The sequence below is a fragment of the Rhinatrema bivittatum genome, chromosome 14 (genome assembly GCF_901001135.1).
Source record: "Rhinatrema bivittatum chromosome 14, aRhiBiv1.1, whole genome shotgun sequence".
Taxonomy (NCBI): domain Eukaryota; kingdom Metazoa; phylum Chordata; class Amphibia; order Gymnophiona; family Rhinatrematidae; genus Rhinatrema; species Rhinatrema bivittatum.
Genome location: NC_042628.1, coordinates 59,382,191 through 59,399,034, shown reverse-complemented (window position 1 = coordinate 59,399,034; position 16,844 = coordinate 59,382,191). Strand labels below are relative to the sequence as shown.

The following is a 16,844-nucleotide window of genomic DNA, read 5'->3' as shown; positions in this document are numbered from 1 at the left end:
GCAGCTAAATTTTTAAAAGGCCATGGCGTTGGGGTTCCGTCGGTGCCCAGACTGTACTCGCACCATGTCCATTACAGACCCACATAAAGTCTGTGTAATATGTCTCTGGTGCAAGCATGATGTCCTCACATGCACCAAATATGCCTTAATGACACCAAAAGGTGACAAAGCCAGAATGGAGAAAATGGAACTCTTCCATTCTCAAACTCCGATGCCATCTATTGCATCGATGTCGTCTGAACCGGCACCGTCCACTTCGCGCCAGTATCGGCCACCGTCCATAGACGACTTCTTGGCCTTCGACTACTTCTACTCCCCCTCCGGACTGAGGGGATCGTAGAGAGAAACATCAGCATCGACACCGCATGTCTCGGACCATCGAGGAAGGAAAATCTTCAACCTCGCCATTGTCCAAGCCGCCATCGAAGAAACCCCGTGCAGAAAATGCACCGACCCTTTCTGCGACCGGGTCACCGAGGCAACCCTCACCTGGACGGGTATCAGGAGCCGCGACTCCGCCTTTAACGGTGGTCCCTCCGGCTATACCTCTGCCGCCTTCTTCCCTTCTGAAGCCGGGGCTGCTTGCTCTAGGTCTCCGTGAAGAACTGGACCGGATGGTTCAGGAGGCCATCAATAAGGCGATGCACAGACTCAAACTTCCTCCGACACCGAAACTGGTGCCGATTTTAGAACCGACCAACGATCCGATTCCGGCAGCACTGGCACCGCTGCTCTCGAAGATGGAAGCGCTTATAGCCGCTTTTCCACCGATGGCTCCAGTGCCCTCCCCTGCTTACTCTGTCATCGGGAGGGGAAACACCGTTCCGCATTCCTCCATCGGGAGTTCTTCCGATGCCGATGCGCCCATCAGCGCCACCGATCCATCCTCTATGCCTGCACCAGTGCCTTTGATGCCTTCATCGGTGCCTCCAGCACTTCCCTCAATGCCATCGGAACATAGACCGGGACCTTCAGGAATACCATCGTCCCGTACTTCTCAGGCTCCTAGAGGGGCAGGTCCTGATCCCTATGACACCTGGACCGACTGTTCTTCTCAAGACACCGATGACTTGCCATCACCACCTTCTCCTACTGAAAGCAAGAAGCGTTCTCCTCCAGAGGACCTATCCTTCATAAATTTTGTGAAGGAAATGTCTAAATTGGTTCCCTTCCAATTGCAGACTGAACAAGATGGCAGACATCAAATGATGGAACTATTACAATTCCTGGATGCTCCCAAGGAAATAACCTCTATCCCTATTCACCAGGTTCTTTTGGATCTCCTCAAAAAGAACTGGGAATACCCTGGTTCTGTTGCTCCAGTCAACAGAAAAGCTGATACTTATTTGGTCCAGTCAGCCCCAGGATTCCAGAAACCTCAGCTGGATCACCAATCTGTGGTTGTAGAATCTGCCCAAAAAAGGGCAAAAAGATCAAAATCCCACTCTTCCTTTCCCCCAGGTAAGGAACAGAAATTCCTGGATGCCATTGGCCGGCGTGTCTTCCAGGGATCGATGCTTAGCTCTTGGATCGCCTCCTACCAGCTGTATATGACCCAGTATAACAGGGTCTTATCCAAGCAGATACGGGACTTTGCAGAGTCCCTGCCACAGAAATCCCAGGAACAACTTTTAACCCTAGTACACAAGGGTTTTGAGGCAGGGAAACATGAAACAAGATCTTATCTTTGACACCGCTTCCAGGATAACTGCAACTGCTATTTCGGCAAGAAGATGGGCCTGGCTTAAGTCTTCGGACTTGCGCCCTGAAGTACAAGACAGATTATCTGATCTGACCTGCATAGGAGACAATCTGTTTGGGGAACAGATTCAGCAGACTGTGGCGGAACTCAAGGACCATCATGAGACTCTTCGCCAGCTCTCCCTGATGCCCTCTGAGTATTCCTCCAAACAGCCTTTCAGGAAGGATACTAAAAAGTCATTCTTCCGACCAAAGAAGTCCTGTCCACCACAGTCTAGGACTCGTTCCACGAGACCTTTCCAAAAAGGCCCAGTCTCGTCAACCTCATAAACAAAACCCGCAAGCAGCTCCTCAGCCGGGCCCTGCTTCCGGTTTTCGACTCCTGCATAGAGAGCAGCAGCCAGTTTCCACTGCCTCAGATACCAGTGGAAGGTCGATTATGCCATTTCAACAACAGATGACACACAATCACCTCAGACCTTACCATAATATCTCAAGGATATCGCCTGAACTTTCCATTCCACCGGACTCCCCACCTCTACCGGTATGGAGAACATCAGACCACTCACTACTCCTGGAGCAGGAGGTCTCCCTCTTCCTCCAGTCCAGAGCATTAGAACCAGTACCTTACACTCAACAAGGCCTAGGATTCTATTCCCGGTACTTTCTAATCCCCAAAAAATCGGGCAGCGTTCGTCCAATTCTGAACCTACGTGCCCTCAACAAGTACCTCCAACAAGAAAAGTTCAAGATGGTAACCTTGGGTTCCCTCCTTCCTGTTCTGCAAAGAGGAGACTGGCTCTGCTCTCTCGATCTCCAAGATGCGTACATGCACATTGCGATAAATCCATCTCATCGCAGGTTCCTGAGATTTCTAGTAGGCCCCAAGCACTATCAATACCGAGTGCTCCCATTTGGCCTGGCATCTGCTCCACGAGCCTTCACCAAGTGCCTCATAGTAGCAGCAGCCTTTCTCAGGACTCAAGGTGTTCACGTCTACCCCTATGTAGACGATTGGTTGATCAGGGCTCCCACTCAGCAAGCTGCTCTGTCGTCTCTACGTCTTACTTTACACACTCTGATTTTGCTAGGATTTCTAGTCAGCTACGCAAAATCCTGCTTAGTCCCATCTCAAACTTTATCATTCATAGGGGCAGACTTGAACACCTTGCAGGCAAAGGCATTTCTGCCTTGACAGCGAGCTCTCACTCATCTCCCTCGCACACCAGCTACGGTCTCAGCGGCGCACAACTGCACGCCACTTCCTCATCCTACTGGGACACATGGTGTCCTCAGTACAGGTTACTCCAATGGCCCGCTTGGCCATGAGTCATGCAGTGGACTCTAAGGTCACAATGGATTCAGTCCGTCCAACCTCTATCAACCACTGTCCGCATCACCAACTCACTCAGTCAGTCTCTAGCCTGGTGGAAAAATCAGATCAATCTCCTCCAAGGCCTGCCCTTCCAGGCTCCAGACCCTCAAATAATTCTCACCACCGATGCTTCCAACCTCGGCTGGGGAGCCCATGTGGCCGATTTGCAAACACAAGGAACCTGGTCTCCAGAGGAAGCCAAACACAAAATCAATTTCCTGGAGCTTCGAGCAATCAAATATGCTCTCAGGGTATTTCAGGATCGCCTTTCTAATCAGGTCATCCTGATTCAGACGGACAACCAGGTGGCCATGTGGTACATCAACAAACAGGGAGGGACGGGCTCCTACCTACTGTGTCAAGAAGCTGCGCAGATATGGGCGGAGGCCCTCTCCCAGTCAATGTACCTCAGGGCCATCTATTTGTCGGGAGTGGACAATGTGTTGGTGGACAGCCTAAGTCGCGCTTTCCATCTGCACAAGTGGTCCCTCAACCCCACAGTAGCAGACGCAATATTCCAACGTTGGGGTCATCCTCGCATAGACCTCTTTGCGTCACCTCAAAACCGGAAGGTAGAGAACTTTTGCTCTCTCACTCGCAGCCAACACTCACAGCCAAGAGATGTGTTCTCCCTCTCATGGGCAACCGGTCCTTTATATGCATTCCCTCCACTTCCACTTCTCTCAAAGACCCTCATGAAGTTACGTCAGGACAAAGGATGCATGATCCTGATAGCACCTCACTGGCCTTGCCAAGTGTGATATCCAATACTTCAGGATCTCTCCATTCGCAGGCACATTCCCTTAGGGAACAGATCCGCTTCTGATCACTCAGAACAGCGGGTGCCTACGCCATCCCAATCTTCAAGCTTTGTCCCTGATGGCCTGGATGTTGAAAGGTTAATTCTTCAGCCGCTTAACCTTTCAGAGCCAATTTCCCGTGTCCTGGTTGCTTCACGGAAGCCTTCCACGAGAAAGTCTTACCTATACAAATGGAACAGGTTTAAGACATGGTGTTCTTCTCAATCCCTTGATCCCTTTACCTGTTCCACCACGATGTTTCTAGACTATCTCTGGCACTTGTCAGAATCAGGTCTAAAAACTTCCTCCATCAGAATGCATGTCAGTGCGGTGTCGGATGTTCCTATTTCAGTACAACCCCTCGAAACATGTTTTCTGAAAGGCTTTCTTCACCTCAAGCCTCCACTACGCCCTCCAGCCCCTTCTTGGGACCTCAGTCTGGTTTTGGGTCAGCTCATGAAACCACCATTCGAGCCTCTCCAATCCTGTTATCTTCGTTATCTCACATGGAAAGTGATTTTTTTTTTGGCAATCACATCTGCTCGCAGAGTTAGTGAGTTACATGCCCTAGTTACCTATCCGCCTTACACTAAACGTCTGCAGGACCGGGCAGTACTCCGCACTCACCCTAAGTTCTTACCTAAGGTAGTATCGGAGTTTCACAGTAATCATTCCATTATACTACCTACCTTCTTTCCCAGGCCCCACTCCAATCCAGGAGAACAGGCTCTGCATACCCTTGACTACAAACGGGCTCTAGCCTTCTATCTAGACAGTACAGCTGCCCACAGGAAAAGCACTCAATTGTTTGTCTCTTTCCATTCCATCAAATTGGGGCAGCCTGTGGGTAAGCAGACTCTTTCTTCCTGGTTAGCGGACTGCATATCCTTTTGCTATCAGCAAGCAGGCATTCCACTTGAAGACCGTGTTAAAGCACACTCTGTGAGGGCCATGGCGACTTCATTAGCACACCTATGTTCGGTGCCACTTCCTGACATTTGCAGGGCTGCTATCTGGAGTTCTCTCCAACACCCTTCAGCCTGCCTGTTAGGGTTCAGGATGCCCTCTACCAAATTCCATCCCAGTTCTTGTGCCTATTGCACATCTTGGGTGCATTTGGTGCATTTCTCGGACATCCTCAGCTCGGTACTCACCCATATGTGAGGACTACCATCCTGCTTGTCCTGTGAGAAAGCAAATGTTGCTTACCTGTAACAGGTGTTCTCACAGGACAGCAGGATGTTAGTCCTCACGAAATCCGCCCGCCGCCCCGTGGTGTTGGGTTCGTTACGTTTTCTTATTTTATTTTTCGGCACTTCCTGTAGCTTTAAACAAGACTGAAGGGGGGCCCCTGCTGGCTGCAGGTTTAGTGCCATGCTGGGCATGCCCAGTAGGTGCCAGTCAAAGTTCTAGAAACTTTGACAAAAGTGTTCCGTGATTGGGCTCCATCCTGTGATGTCACCCATAGGGTGACATCACAGGCTAACATCCTGCTATCCTATGAGAACACCTGTTACAGGTAAGCAACATTTGCTTTCCTCCAGAACACTGGAGGACAGGGAGGTACTCCATTTACTTTGTGGTCCCAAAGAAAGAGGGTTCTTTCTGACCAATTTTGGATCTCAAAAAGGTAAACAAGTCCCTCAAGGTGCCGCACTTTCGCATGGAGACTCTGTGTTCCGTCATCGCGGCAGTTCGCAAGGGAGAATTCCTGGCCTCTCTGGATCTGGTGGAGGCATATTTACACATTCTCATTCACGAGGATCAGCAAAAGTGCCTTCGCTTTATGGTCCTGGGAATGCATTATCGGTTCTGTGCTCTGCCGTTCAGTCTTGTGACCGCCCCCCCCCCCCCCCCCCCCCAATACTTTCACCAAGGTCATGGTGGTTGTAGCGGCATCACTCCGGAGTCAAGCCTTCTCATTCATCCCTACCTCAACGATTGGCTCATCAGGGCAAAGTCGAGGGATTGTTGTGTGGAAGCGATCCACAAGGTGACCGTTCTCTTGGAATCTCTCGGTTGGGTAATCAGTCAGGCCAAGAGCAACTTTGTCCCTTCTCAGACATTGGAATTTCTGGGAGCCCGGTTCGACACTGCAGTCAGAAAAGTTTTCCTCCCGATGGACCGAATGCACAAACTAATGGGGCAAGTTTGTCACTTGTTGGCTTTTCCACTGTCCAAGGCCTGGGACTACCTTCAAGTTCTCAGCTCGATGGTATCTACCCTGGAGGTGGTTCCCTGGGCTTTTGTTCATATGAGACCGTTACGAGCGTTGCTTTCCCGGTGGGATCCCAAGTCAGATAATTTCCAATTCCCTCTGCCACTTACCGATCACACCAGGTCCAGTCTTAGGTTGTATGGGCAAAGCCACCACCCATCTCAAGGGGTGGATCTGGAGGTCCCGAACTGATAGTGGTGACCACGGATGCCAGTCTCTCCAGCTGGGAAGCAGTTTGCCAGTATTTTTCAGTACAGGGCAGCTGGTCCTCGGAGGAGTCCGGATGGCCGATCAGTCACCTGAAGACCAGAGTGGTTTGCTTGGCCTTGCAACACTTTTTCCCCCGATTATGCCATCAGGTGGTTCGAGTTCTCTCAGACAATGCAACGACTGTGGCCTACATCAACTGTCAAGGAGGCATCAGAAGCCAGGCCGAAGCCAACGAGGCAGAGCTGCTCAAGGTTTGGGCGGAACAAAATCTTGCGATGCTAGCGGCATCTCATATTGCCGGAAAGAACAATATACAAGTGGACTTTCTAAGTTGGAGGTGCATAGATCCTGGAGAGTGCTCGGTCTGAGAGTTCCCAATGGATCTCATTTTTCTCGCAGGTGGGGGACTCCCCACCTGGACTTGATGGCAACGCAGGACAATGCCAAGCCTCCTCGCTTCTTCAGTCGCAGAAGGGATCATGGTGCAGAGGGGGTAGATGCGCTTGTACTTCCCTGGCCTACATTGGTTCTCCTGTACATGTTCCCTCCTTGGCCTCTGGTGGGCAAAGTGCTTCGCAGGATAGAGGTCCACCCAGGGAGTGTAATCCTAGTGGCTCCCGAGTGGCCCCGATGCCCGTGGTTTGCGGATCTGATCAGTCTGGCCGTGGACGGTCCTCTAAGGCTCGGGCATCTTCCTAATCTTCTTCGTCAAGGTCCTATATTTTTCGACTAGGCAGATCGCTTTTGTCTAGCGGCCTGGCTTTTGAAAGGAGGAGATTGAGGAAAGAGGGGTACTCTGAGGAGGTTATCACTACTCCTGTTACAAGCCAGAAAAAAGTCTACCTCTTTCAAATATTAAGTGTGGCAAGTTTTTGAGACGTGGTGTCGTGAGCGAGAGATTCTTCCCAGACACGCTTCGATTGCTCAGATGTTAAGCTTTTTGCAAAATGGATTAGCCAAGGGCTTATCCTTTAACTCCCGGGTACAGGTAGTGACCCTAGGCACTCTGGTAGTTTGGTGGTGTCACATCCAGATGTGGTGCATTTCCTCTCGGGAGTAAGGCATTTAAAGCCCCCTGTCCGTCCAGTATGTCCTTCGTGGAGTCTTAATTTGGTACTTTGCATACTATGTGATCCGCCGTTTGAGCTCATTAAAACGACGACGTTGAAGGATCTCATGCTGAAAAAGGTCTTTTTGGTGGCTATATGCTCAGCTCGTAGAGTGTCTGAGTTTACAGGCTCTCTCTTGTAGAGAACCTTTTTTGAGGATTTCTGAGTCGGGGTTTTCTCTTCGAACTGTTCAGTCTTTTTTGCCAAAGGTGGTCTCGTCCTTCCATTTAAGTCAGTCAGTTGAGCTTCCAGCTTTTCCTAATTTATGAAACGAGGTTCCGCAGGCACGAGAGCTTCATTGGCTAGATGTGCAACGTTCTTTGTTACGCTACCTGGAAGTCGCACATTCTTTCAGACTCTCAGATCATTTGTTTGTCCTTTGGAGCAGTCCCAGGAGAGATCACAAGGCTTCTAAAATGATGATTGCTCGCTGGTTGAGAGAAGCAATTTCATCTGCATACATTTGTAAAGGACGACCTGTTCCTGAAGGCCTATTCTATTTGCTCTCATGCAGTTTCTTGGGCCGAATGCCAGTTGGTATCGCCTCAAGAGATTTGCAGAGCTGATACTTGGAAGACGCTCTACACATTTGCTCGCCACTACCGCTTGGACGTTCAGGCGCCTGGTGATTTTGGCAGTGGCGTGCTGTGCGTGAGCCTTGCAATGTCCCACCCGGTTTAGGGAAGCTTTGGTACATCCCATGGTCTGGACTGATCCTGGTATGTACAGGGAAAAGAAAATTGGTTTTTACCTGATAATTTTTGTTCCTGTAGTACCACGGATCAGTCCAGACCCCCGCCCAAAGACTAGGAGTGGGTAGCATGGAGATCTGTAAAATCCGCACGTGCATATTCCGGTTCTGTTATTGAAGCATATTAGGATAGAAAGTTACATGTTTATACATTCGATCTTACGGTTCTGTTCTTGCTTGATTCATTGCTAGTACTATTCTGCTTTGATACTGAAGGGATGCAGGAGGCACACCATGTTAAGTGAGGGTGCCTTTCAAGTTTTTCTCTCTCCACCTGCTGGAAGGGAGGTATAACCAATGTCCTGGACTGATCCATGGTACTACAGGAACAAAAATCATCAGGTAAGAACCAGTTTTCTTTTCCACCTCATACAGGTCTTTGAAGGCGAGAGAGCCATGACAAAGGACAACAATCTCTTGGGAAAGTTTGAGTTGACAGGGATTCCACCAGCCCCCCGTGGTGTGCCTCAGATTGAAGTCACTTTTGACATTGATGCCAATGGGATCCTGAATGTATCTGCTGTGGACAAGAGCACCGGCAAGGAGAACAAGATCACCATCACCAATGACAAGGGTGAGGCTGCAGGACACAGTGGGGGATCGGGTGGTAGGGAGGGAATCTCAAAGCTGGACTGTTTTCCCATATCAGCATAGGGTCTTGCATAAGTAATAACTAGTGCCAGATATGTTAGCTTGCATTGCCTTAAATATTTTTCACCTATCAGGACTGAGTTCCAATCAGTGGGACCAGGAGCCTGATCTACAATGGACTTGGTCAAACTAAAGGATCGCTAATATTTTAAGCGACAAGCATTTGGAACAACTAAGGTCCCTTCTTTAGCAAATGCCAGGGAAGTTTATGCCTTTAAACATGTTTAATTTCCCTCTACGTACCCGGATCAGTCCAGACCGTGGGTTAAGCCTCCTGTCCAGCAGACGGAGACAGACCAAAACTGAAAGGATATCCTATATCAGGACAGAGCCTACCCTGCAGCCCTTCAGTATTTGTCTGCCTCCAGCAGATGCGACAGCTCACCCTGCGGTTCCCTGTTCTTTTTGCCTATTCCCTTTTGGGAGGCTACTTTCTTCTCTAATTGTGTCGGATCAAGCAAGTATTGGTTATATTTTCAGGTTTTACTTTAAAAAAAAAAAAAAAAAAAAAAAAAAGGTTTCTCTGGACTGATTCCTGTAAGGGGACAGTTTTTCTGTCCCCTTGCTCTTGGGGGGACCTAGGGGGGCTTTGCCCCTTGTGTTACATAGCCTAGGCTCCCTATCCTCGGTGTTCCTCGGCTGTGGAGTGAAATTAGTGGTGCCAGTCACTTCCCCTATACAGCCTTCTCTCTCTTTCTCTCCCTGGGATGTTTCTTCCCCGGTGCTGCCTGCAGGGATGTTTCCTTCTCTTGCCAGCCCAATTTAAAAAAATAAATAAATACATAATACATCTATCGGGTGAATTCAGTGTTGGCAGCCTGTGTAGAGAGAAGTGAGTGTGCAGGGTTCATTCCTCTGCCTCCGCTCCTTCAGCCCCGGCGGCTCAGCTGATTTCTTTGCTCCTCTCTGCATCGGGGCCATGCCGTGATCCCCTCTCTGTTTAGCCTGTGGGGAGTCATCGATCCGACACTCCAGCGAGGGGCTCTGCTCTGTCTGCCAGGAGGGGAGGGTCCCTCCGTAGCAGCAATCACTGTAGGACCCCGGGCCAGGCCTCTGAAGCATATGGCTGTGCCGTTCCCGGGTCGGCAAACCGCGGGAACGGTGGCCAATTTTGGGTTTTTCGGATGCTGCTATTATGGGGCAGCAGGACTCACAGGACCCGGATTTTTTAGATGCCGCCACCCCCCCCCTCCCCCGTCCCGGAGGTTCCAGGCCTCGTTTTTCTTCAGAATTTGTGCTTTTAATGCACAAATCTTATTTAGCCTGCCTGCAAGAAGAGGCGGACCCCCCTCCTGCTCCTCCTCTCCTTAAAATTCCTCGGATTGCTGCTCCGTCCGCTCCAGCGGTTCCTGATATGCAGGGGGATGACCCCAGGGTTCTGCGTTTATTCAGAAGGGAGGAACTGGAGCCACTTATCCCTTTTATCTCTCAGGAGCTGGGAATAGAGTGCCCCGCAGTGGACGAGTTTTCGGCTGCAATGCCGGCTTGCGCGGACCCGGTCCTGGCGGGACTCAGGGCTCTTCCGTGCACCTTCCCCATTCCATTCGATGCATCGGCTAATTCTCCTTAGGGAGTGGGAGGCTCCCGAATCAGGGCTCCGCGTCGATAGAGCTATGGCGAAGCTTTATCCTCTCCCGGAGGAGTGCTTAGATATGCTGAAAATGCCCAAGGTGGATTGCCTAAGGGATGTCCAAGAACGCAAGCTAGAATTCCATCTCAAGTGCATCTTCGAAGTCTTGGCCTTGGGTGTCCGGGCATCAATCTGCAGCAGTCTCATGCAGCGGGCAAGCCTCAGGTGGGTTCAACAATTGCTCAGCACCCAGGACCTCCTGTCTGCTGAGGCAGAGCAGGCTGAAAGATTGGAAGGCGCTATAGTGTATGGGGCGGATGCCCTTTATGACATGTCCACAAACTACTTGAGGATTGCCCGAAACAAATGAGAACCTTTTTCCCTACTCACACCCACTTCAGGGGTCAGCGGATATAATATCCCAGGGAATGGGGCGCCTTCTCTAGAGGAAATTTCTCCATGTCTCAGTCCTGGTCTCAGTCCTTTTGAGGGCACTGTGCCTTCCGTGATGGTAATCCACAGTGCCCCCGCGTCCAAGCCCGCCTCTCAATAAGATTCATCCAGCCCATTCCTCTGTTCTAAACTTAGGTGGTCGGCTGTCCCTGTTCTTGGAAGAATGGGTCAAAATCACATCAGACCAGTGGGTCCTCGAGATAATCGAGAGGCTACGCTTTAGAATTTGCTCGGGGCCTGCCAGATCTGTACATGGTCTCCCCGTGCAGCCATCGGAAGCGGGCTGCTGTATGTCAGACCCTTGCCAGACTCCAGGGGCTGGGAACAGGGTGCCGGCCAGTATTCTATTTACTTGGTGGTTCCAAAAAAGGACGACTCTTTCTGCCCCATCTTGGACCTCAAGAGGGTCAACCGAGCCCTCAAAGTGCCCCATTTTCGGATGGAAACCCTGAGGGCAGTTATAGCGACTGTTCATCCCAGAGAATTTCTGGCCTCTCTTGACTTGACGGAGGCCTACTTGCACATTCCGATCCATGCCAAACATTGAGGTATCTTCGGTTCCACATCTTGGGGCAACATTTCCAGTTCCGGGCTCTCCCCTTCGGTTGGCCATGGCACCACGCACGTTTACCAAGGTCATGGTGGTGGTGGCGGCCGCCCTCCAGCTGAACGGAGTCCTAATCCACCCTTATCTAGACGATTGGCTAGTGCGAGCCAAGTCAGAGACCCCATGCAAGTTGGCAGTGGACAGAGTCCTTGCTCTCCTCTCCTCCCTGGGGTGGATAGTCAATTTTTCCTAAGAGCAATCTCTGACCTTCCCAGGTCCTAGAATTCCTAGGGGCTCGGTTCAATACTAGAGTCGGCAAGGTATTCCTGCTGGACTCTCGAGCGTTCAAACTGATGGATCAAGTCCAAAACTTCCTTTCCATGCCTCTCCCCACGGCGGACCATGGCTTCTACGATCGACTTGGTCCCCTGGGCTTTTGCGTATATGCGTCCTTTACAGAAAGCTTTGCTCTCCCGCTGGAAACCGGTGTCTGAACTGTTTCAAGCACAGCTTCCTCTCTCCGACTCTACCATCAGAGACATACATTGGTGGCTATCGCTCAAGCACCTTCTGAAAGGCATATCCCTTCAATGGATTGAAGTCACGACAGACGCCAGCCTCTCTGGTTGGGGAGCGGTCTGCCAGACACAGGCCACGCAGGGGTACTGGTCCCCTGCCCAATCCCGCTGGCACATCAATCGCCTGGAGCCTTGCTCTTCAAGCTGTTCTCCCCCTGCTCCGCCGAAGAGCAGTTCAGGTACTCTCGGACAACTCTACCATGCTGGCGTACATCAATTGCTAGAGGGGCACCAGGAGTCGCCTGGTGGCCCTCGAGGCCAACCAGCTCTTCACTTGGGCGGAGCGCCATCTGCAGTGCTTAGCATCTCACATTGCGGGCAAGGAGAATGTTCAAGCAGATTTTCTGAGTCGCCAGTGGCTCGATCCCGGCGAGTGGGAGTTGTCAGAGGCAATGGCGCTGATTGTCAACTGGTGGGGTCCTCCTCACCTGGACCTGATGGACAACGCCAAAGCTCCCAGGTTCTTCAGCCGCTGGAGGGAGCATTGTTTGGAAGGGGTAGATGTGCTAGTCCTTCCCTGGCCACGCGACGTCCTTCTGTACGTGTTTCCCCTGTGGCCCCTAGTGGGCAAGGTGCTCAGAAGGATAGAGCTCCACAGGTCCAGTCATTCTCGTAGCTCCCGAGTGGCCCCGCAGACCATGGTTCGTGAATCTCTTAAACCTGTCGACGGACAGCCCTCTTCGTCTCTGTCATCTTCCATACCTGCTCCGGCAGGGCCCCGTATTTTTCGAACAGGCGGATCGCTTCTGTCTAGCAGCCTGGCTTTTGAACAGCGGAGACTGAGGAAGAAGGGATATAGGGAAGACATCATCTCCACTATCCTGCGTGCTCGCAAGACTTCTATTTCCCTCACCTATGTCCAGGTCTGGAAGGTTTTCGAGCTTGTCTGCCCGGAATCGGGTGTCTCGGCACATTCAGCCCCGGTTTCACTGGTTCTTTCCAGCACGGTCTCTCTAAAGGCCTCTCGTTCGGTTCGCTCTGGGTACAGGTCTCTACCCTCGGCTCCCTCTTAGGAAGTCTTGAAGGTTATGCGGCTGCGTCTCATCCAGATGTTGTCCATTTCCTCAAGGGAGTTCAGCATTTGAGGCCACAACTGCATTCCACTTGTCCTTTGTGGAGCCTTAACTTGGTCCTCCGGGCTCTCTGCCTTGCTCCCTTTGAGCCTCTCCGCCGCTCTACTCTCAAGGATTTTTTTTTTTGTAATTTTCTTTTTATTAAAGCATTAATAAAAACCACAATATATAAATAAAAATACACAGAATAATGCATTGTAAACCATACAGGACTGTCAGGACTGTGAACCACTCTACCGGTGCTGATGTCCCTACTAACAGTTGTATATTAGTAGCTACCTACATATGTGAATATATATAAAACAACAATCAAGTATGAATACAGAAAAACATCAATCGGAGCGGCATGATAAGACCTAGCTACTGGTTTCTGCGCTCTCTCACATGACAGTCTGCAACTTATATTTTATTTATTTATTTATTTATTTATTGATTTTTTTATATACCGCGGCACGTTAATGAGAAGAATATTGCCTTCCTTCCCCTTCCCACCCTATTTCCCCTTCCATCCCCCCCTTATACCTTCCCTGAGCCTGTGGTCAATCCTAATAATGTGACCATCTCTGGTAGGCCTGCTAAATGTCATTAAATCTGGATATTCTGTCTCTCCGGATTGCTGTGAGATATTCCATATGATGTGTCCATTTAAGTCTGTGAAGAACCTTTGACCAAGTCTGCGCTCTGTCCTCCTTCCATCGTCTCGCAATTTCGCCTCTCACCGCCTGAGCCACCGCTCTAAGGAAATGTTGTTGTGGCAAAGTCACATTATCCACTGGGGCATGAAGTAGAGCCCCTTGCATAGTCCAAGTCATTTTTATATGGAGGGAATCATTACACCATTTCTCCACTTGTCCCCATAACCGTTGAATTACAGGACATGTCCACCACATGTGTTTAAAGTCCCCCTCCGACCCACACTTTTTCCAGCATAGGGCATCTTTTTTGAGCCTCATTTTACATAATTTAGATGGAGTATAATACCATCGAAACAAAACTTTATAGCTTTGTTCCACCATCTGTGCCGAAATGGAACTACGGCTCACCGCATAGAAACATACGTCCCATTCCCTATCCGTCCAAGAGATCCCCATATCGTTTTCCCATGCTACCATATGTCCCAGTGGATGTGGTAGTATTCCATTCAATAAACTGTATAATTTTGATATTGCACCCTTTACCGACTGTGCTGTCTCACAATAACCTTCCAGCAAGGTTTTCCCTTTAATCAGATCCACTCTCGCAGCTTTAGATAATATAAAATGCTTAACCTGAAGGTAAGCATAATGATCTTTGCTGTTGAGGGCGTATTTAGTTTTTAAAACCTCAAATGGCAGAACCCCCTGTGCTTGCCAGAATTGACCCATGGTATATAACCCCTTTCTCTCCCATTCCTGGAACACCTTTCGTTCTACCCCCCGCAGGAAAGTCTGCACAACCCCGTATAGATGTGGAGTGTAAGAACCTACGGTCCCCTATGAGAGCTTTTTTCCATGCTCTCCATACAGTAAAGGTGGTGACCGTGCACGGAGAAAAACTATCCATAGTCAGCTGTCATAGCTCTCCTGTCCAAAACAGCTGTGGTATCTTTACTCCCTTGGCCATAGCATGCTCTATATGTACCCACTGTTTAACATTAACATAATTGTGAAAATCAATAATAGCTTTTAGCTGCGATGCAACATAGTACTTAGTGAGATTGGGTACCCCCAAGCCTCCATCCATTTTACTTTGATAGAGCACTGCCCGTGCCACTCTTGGCGGTCTTCGTTTCCAAATGAACGAAAATATCTTAGATTGTAAGCCCTTCAAATATTTAGCTGGGATGAGACAAGGAAGGGTTTGGAAGAAATACGCTAATCTTGGTAAAAAGGTCATTTTTGTAGCAGCTATCCGGCCTAGCCAGGATAATATTAATCGATTCCAAGTATGTAGATCTCTTTCCAATTTCTTAAATAAAGGAAGATAGTTCTGGCGAAATATATCTCCATATTCAGCTCCAATTTGAACCCCTAAATATTTCACCGTCTGCTTAGCCCATTGAAAAGGAAATAATTCCTGTAAATGCGAAATTTGGCTGGCAGATAATGAAATAGGAAGTAGCTCCGATTTGGTTTGATTTACTTTAAAACCAGATACCAACCCAAACCTGTCTAGTTCCTCTAATAGCCTATGCAGTGACTGTTCTGGTCGTGACAGTGTGAATAAGACATCATCTGCATATAGAGATATCTTGTACAACCATTCTCCAATCCTAATGCCCTGAATGTCCTCTGTCTGCCGGATTTTCTCCGCCAGCGGTTCTAAACAGATAGCAAACAATAATGGAGATAGCGGACACCCCTGTCTTGTGCCTCATTGGACTTGAAAATTATCCGAATAACCCCCATTAATCTTAATACAAGCTGCGGGAGCTGTGTACAGTTCCCGCACCCACCTTAAAAACCCTCCTCCCAACCCCATCTTTTCCACTACTTTAAACAAGAAGGGCCAATGTACTCTATCAAATGCTTTTTCATCATCTACCCCAAATAACACGGATGAAACTGTATTCTTTTTTGCATGATATATGATGTTAATAACCTTCCGGACATTATCCCCCGTCATCCGTCCCAGCATAAATCTGGCTTGATCATCATGAATTAGGGAGGTTATAACGACCTTTAACCGGTTGGCCAGAATTTTAGCCAGCAGCTTTAGGTCTACATTTATATGGGATATCGGCCGATAAGAACTACATTGGGTTGGGTCTTTTCCCGGCTTCGGGAGAATCATAATACCTGCAACATTCGCTGCAGCGGTTAAGTGTCCTTCAACTCCCAAACTGTTAAACATCCGCATCAACGGTCCCACCAGTTCATCCTTAAATTTCTTATAAAAAAAAGTGGGGTAAACCCATCAAGTCCAGGGGCTTTCCCCGGCTTCAACTCCATAATAGCCGCTAATACTTCTGCAGCTGAAATGGGTTGCCCCACCCCCTCTGTTAATGCAGTGTCCAAACAAGGTAATTTAATTCCCTGTAGATAATTATGAATATCTTCTTCCATGGCCCTGTCCTCCCTAGCATAAAGATCAACAAAGAAATGATTAAATTGTTCTCGAATCCCAGCCCCTTCTACTATCAGAGATTCATCTGGTGCTTTGATTTTAGTAATCTGTGATTGAGTTGTACGGGCCTTTAAACTATGGGCTAACAGCTTCCCAGCTCTGTTCCCATGTTCATAATAGACTTGTTTGGTCAAGTCCAATTGATGAGCCAGCTCTTTGGCCCCTAACATTTTAATTCTATATCTTATGTCTATTATTTCCTTTAGTAAAACTTTTGTTGGTCTGTTTATGGGCTGTCTCTATTGTACTCAGTTTGTCTCATAACTCCTTGCTTTGTTTCTCTTTCTTTGTATATGAAGCAGTTGCTATGAGCCTCCCTCTGATGACCGCTTTTAAACACTCCCAAAGTATAACTGGTGAGGTTGCATTATCATCATTTATGGTGAAATATTCCTTTATGGCCGTCCATATTTGAGTTTCCACCTCCTTATCCTTTATCAAGGAATCATTCAGTTTCCAAAACCGGTGTCCACTCCCCCCCTGCAGATGGTCAAATTCCCACCATAAAGGTGCATGATCCGACCAATCTATAGTACCAATACCTACAGCCCTAGTATTACTTGCAATTGATTTATCAATAAGAAAATAGTCTATTCTGGTGTAAGTATCGTGGGCCATTGAGTAAAAGGAATAATCCCTGCCTTCAGGATTTCTTTCCCGCCAGATATCCAGTAATTGCCACTTAAAATTAAAGCTCTTCAGG

The 16,844-nt window shown here is 48.9% G+C and overlaps 1 protein-coding gene across 1 annotated transcript in view; it reads left to right on the top strand.

Moving 5' to 3' along the window:
- Positions 1-16,844, top strand: part of LOC115075766 (heat shock cognate 71 kDa protein-like) — a 260,192-nt gene that overhangs the window by 211,983 nt on the left and 31,365 nt on the right. The window contains 1 exon segment of the mRNA XM_029576505.1: positions 8,540-8,738. Coding sequence (XP_029432365.1) covers positions 8,540-8,738 — 199 coding nt within the window.